Source organism: Elephantulus edwardii, unplaced genomic scaffold, assembly GCF_000299155.1.
Source record: "Elephantulus edwardii isolate Elephantulus edwardi_28Jun2011 unplaced genomic scaffold, EleEdw1.0 scaffold00027, whole genome shotgun sequence".
In the NCBI taxonomy this organism is placed as follows: domain Eukaryota; kingdom Metazoa; phylum Chordata; class Mammalia; order Macroscelidea; family Macroscelididae; genus Elephantulus; species Elephantulus edwardii.
Genome location: NW_006399777.1, coordinates 2507699 through 2511804, shown reverse-complemented (window position 1 = coordinate 2511804; position 4106 = coordinate 2507699). Strand labels below are relative to the sequence as shown.

Genomic DNA, 4106 nt, shown 5'->3' with positions numbered 1-4106 from the left:
AATACCGTGTGTGTGTGTGTGTGTGTGTGTGTGTGTGTGTGTGTGTGTGAGAGAGAGAGAGAGAGAGAGAGAGAGAGTGTGTGTGTGTGTGTGTGTGTGTACACGAGAACTCTGGCCACTTCCCTCTCGCCCACTCACTTCTCCCACGCAAGTGCTGTCATTTATTTTCCCTTTCTATTCTTATGCATCTGTGTTTGACCACTGTCTCACATACACTGGGCATGTGGTCAGAAGGGGCCAGTCCTTGGGAAATCCTGCTGGGAAAGGCAGAGGGTCAGAGAGAGAGAGAGGAGGAGTCTCACGAGATGGGCAGACGCAGTGGCTGTGACAGCGGGCTGGAGCAGGTCAGAGGCGGTGAGGACGGGACGGGGCAGGTCCGATGTGTGTTCACAGGGCCACTGTGAGGCTTAGTGAACTCCTCCTGATGGTGGTGTTGATTGCTTTCGAGTAGAGCACGACTCTATAAACACAAGGCCTGAAGCCCCGCTACAACTATCGACATTCATCCAAGTCCATAGAGTTTCGGGAGGCGTGTTGTTTAGGAAGTGGGCGCCACTCCTGCAACACGTAACAACAGCACAACTTGGAAGCCGAGCCTCGGCCTTCTGAACCACCTCTGTCTGATAGGCCCTCGAGACGGCCCCTCTGGTGAGTGACTTCATAATGACCTATCTCACGGCCCACGGTCGTCCCCAGGGAGTGCTCAGATGGTGTCTGCACAGATGGGCCCGTGGAAGGACTTCCTGTCCCAGCACGCCCCACCTCTGGGATAATTTTAGATGGCGAGTGGATGGACTTATTTGGAATTCCAGTGTCTCGTGGTTACCTGCTGTTTATGTCTCAGGATGCTCTTGACGGTCATAGCACAAGTTTCCTCCTTACGTGCAGTTATGTCACAGAAGGGAGTCGGTTCAAATGAGAACACGTGGGTGCCGAGTGCATTAGGAAACTCTGGCGTCTGGGGAAGCTGTGTCCCCATCCCGGGATCCAGGGTTGGTGTTAGTGCTGGGAGCTGACATCTCCCACAACGTCAGCCTTCACTTTGAATGAAGGGTGGAGATTTCTTATTATGTAGACAGATGCTTTGGGGAGCAGAACCTCCTTCGTGACCAGCCCGCTGAAGCAAAGCTCATTAAGCTGGGTCTTCCCGAGTGCTTGGCCGCATGAACCACACAAATAGACTTGAGGCGTAGATTAAGGTGCAGGCATTTGCTCCTGGGGGGCTGCTGGCTCAGGCCACGGGGGTCAGGCTCGGGGTCAGTGGTCAGGCAGCCGGGGAGGGCCAGTATTGACCACTGCAGAGCCGGCTCAAGGTCCCCAGGGATGCCGGGCGCCCTGCTCCCCGCCACTCCGGCGGGAACCCTCACTTACGGGAACATATTTATTTTTACTTATCAATGATGTATATTTGATGCACTTGATTAAGTATGATGCTTGGCCCCAGGAAACACCACTGCCGTTTATAAATAGCGGATCCGGGTGTCGGGGTTCCTGGAAGTCAAGCTTTGTGTTTGTCTCTGCGTGCGTCTGCGCTTTCATTTCCAAAGTCTAGCTCATCCAGATATGTCTGCTTCTGCTTCCAGAACACCCGCGTGCTTGCGTTTGTGGGGGTGCCTGCCCTGCCCCTCTCAAGCACCTCGCTGTGCAAATGAAGCCCAGATACCATCTCTTCACTGTGTTCCGGATTTAAAACCCACATCCGCGCCCCCTACCCCAAAGCGAATCCTATTAGGATCCTGTGACTTCTCCGTCAGCCTGCATGTACTGCTTGGAGAAGGAGCTTTTATTACCTGTCAGCGCCACAGCCAAGAGTCTCTGGGGAGCAAACTTGGCTAATGCACTCTGCTCTCAACCCAGAGGTTGGAGGATCAAGTTCCCCCAGGGATACCTGGGAAGAAATACCTGCTATTCTCTTTTTATTCAACAAAACAAAAACCAAACTTTTATTTTTGTGAACGCTTGCAAATCACGTGAGATTTTCATGAAACAGCTATGAGTGACCATTCACTTGCATTTTGTTTTATAACGTGAATCACCACTGATGAGTTAATTCCTGTATCTGTCCCACCCCTTGAGTGCAGCCTGACAGCGGGGGACAGCCAGCCCCGCTGTGCACCCTTCCCCTCCTCCCAGCCTCGCTGCTCCTTCATTTTCTCTCCTGTCTCCCTTTCTCCCCATTTGTTCAGCTCCCGTGAAGGATCGGGTCAGGGTGCATGCTTTTCTTAGCTTTTTGTGATGACGGTCTTTTTTTTTTTAATTATTATTATTACTTTGTGTGTGTGTGTGTGTACTGTCAAATCAGATCTGACTGGTACAGGAGGAGATTGTCCCTCCTTCCTCGGCAGAGCATCTGGTGGATTCGAACCGTGTGCCTCTGGGATTGCAGTGCAGCTTCTTGCCACTAGGCCACCAGAGCTCCCCAATGATGGTCTTTGGCCGTTCCTAAGGCGCTCTGGTGGCTTGGTGGTAAGGAGCTGTTCTGCCAGCCCTGAGGTACGCAGTTCGGATCCCCCAGCTCCTCCATGGGAGAAAGATGGGCAGTCTCCCTGGGGACCGTCTGTAGCCTCGGGAACCATCTGCAGGGGAAGGTGTGGCCGGGTCCTGCTGGAAGGCACAGCGGCAGCCCCCTGCCATTGGCCTCTCAGTGGTCACTCCGCTCCTCCTGGGGTCGTCCGTGCTGTGCAGCCTCTCACTCACCCTTGGGCGTTGTCCAGTGACACACGGTGTCTGCTGTGTGGATGCACCCTGGGCTCTTAGCCGCCAACCGCTGATGGGCACTGGGGCTGCCCAATGGCTCCTGGATGGCCTGCCGTTAATACCCACACGGGGCATGGCTCTGCTCTGACCCTGGGTGTCATTATGGCCACCTAGCCGGGGGCCAGGGACTTACCTCCCCAGTTGCTAGAGCACCACCAGGCCCAGGGAGGCAGGACCGTGTCACCTTTGACCCTCCTCTCACTCTGCCCACTGCCCTCATCACCTTTGACCCTCCTCTCCCTCTGCCCACTGCCTGCAGGCCTGGATGTATCTCCTTTGACCCTCCTCTCTGCCCACTGTCCACAGGCCTGTATATGTCACCTTTGACCCTCCTCTTTGCCCACTGCCTGCAGTCCTGGATGTATCTCCTTTGACCATCCTCTCTGCCCACTGCCCACAGGCCCGTATATGTGTCACCTTTGACCCTCTCTCCCTTTGCCCCCAGGCCTGGAGCTCTTCACGCTGTTCAACAAGCCCAGGAACCAGCAGAGGTGTCGCCAGTACTACCCCGTCACCATCCCTCTGCGGGTGTCCAGGACCGGTCAGTCTGTGAGCAGCGTGGACGCCAACTGGCTGGAGCACATGAGTGACCACTTCCGGAAAGGGGGCGTGCTGGTCAACGTGGTCTCCCACCTCAGCATGGTCAACGGTAGGAAGTCTCCCCTTACGTGCAACCGCAGCCCTGTGTGTGCAGAGAGCCGTGCAGCTGATAGACTTTTGTGCTTGATTTCTAATTAACACATCTTAATGAACTTTCCATAGAGCCAGGGACCTTTGCTCTGGAAGCTTCTCGCGCATCCCCCACAATCTCCGATATGCCAGAGACACAGAGCCGATCGATTGCCTGGGTGGGGACTTTGGTCTAGGTTGCTTTAAAAGCTTTTTAAAAAGATTACTCCCCCGTGTGCTAATCACCCCCTGGGTTCATGGCGCGCCAAAAGTGCACATTTTTTGCACATACTGTTAAAGTTTGGAATCACAGCCGTACCTTGGAATTTGCAGCAGAGAAATGAATTGAATGGCCTGGCTCCTGCCTGCTCGGTTGAGGGGACACGCGGTGTGACCCCCAGTCCCCCTCAGCAGTAATGGGTTGTCGCTGTGAGGGACGAGTGAAGGATGAGGGAGCATCGTTGATGTCAGCTTTTCCAAGACAGAGGGAAAGTCATCCCAAACCGGGGAGAGGTGTCACACAGAAAAAAACGGTTCCTGCTAATGCAGGCAGGCAGGAGGCCGGGTGCGGCAGAGCTGGGGGTGACCTGGGGAGGGGCTGGGAGGTGATTTGGGGAGGGGACTGACTTGCTGGGAGGTGTTTGGGGAGGGGGCTGGGGGTGACCTGGGGAGGGGCTGGG

At 55.0% G+C, this 4106-nt stretch overlaps 1 protein-coding gene across 1 annotated transcript in view; it reads left to right on the top strand.

Annotated features, from left to right (window-relative positions):
* RFTN1 (raftlin, lipid raft linker 1) overlaps window positions 1–4106 on the top strand; it is a 211872-nt gene that overhangs the window by 151250 nt on the left and 56516 nt on the right. Inside the window, exon 6 of the mRNA XM_006883404.1 lies at window positions 3203–3406. Coding sequence (XP_006883466.1) covers window positions 3203–3406 — 204 coding nt within the window. The remainder of the gene's footprint in view (window positions 1–3202; window positions 3407–4106) is intronic.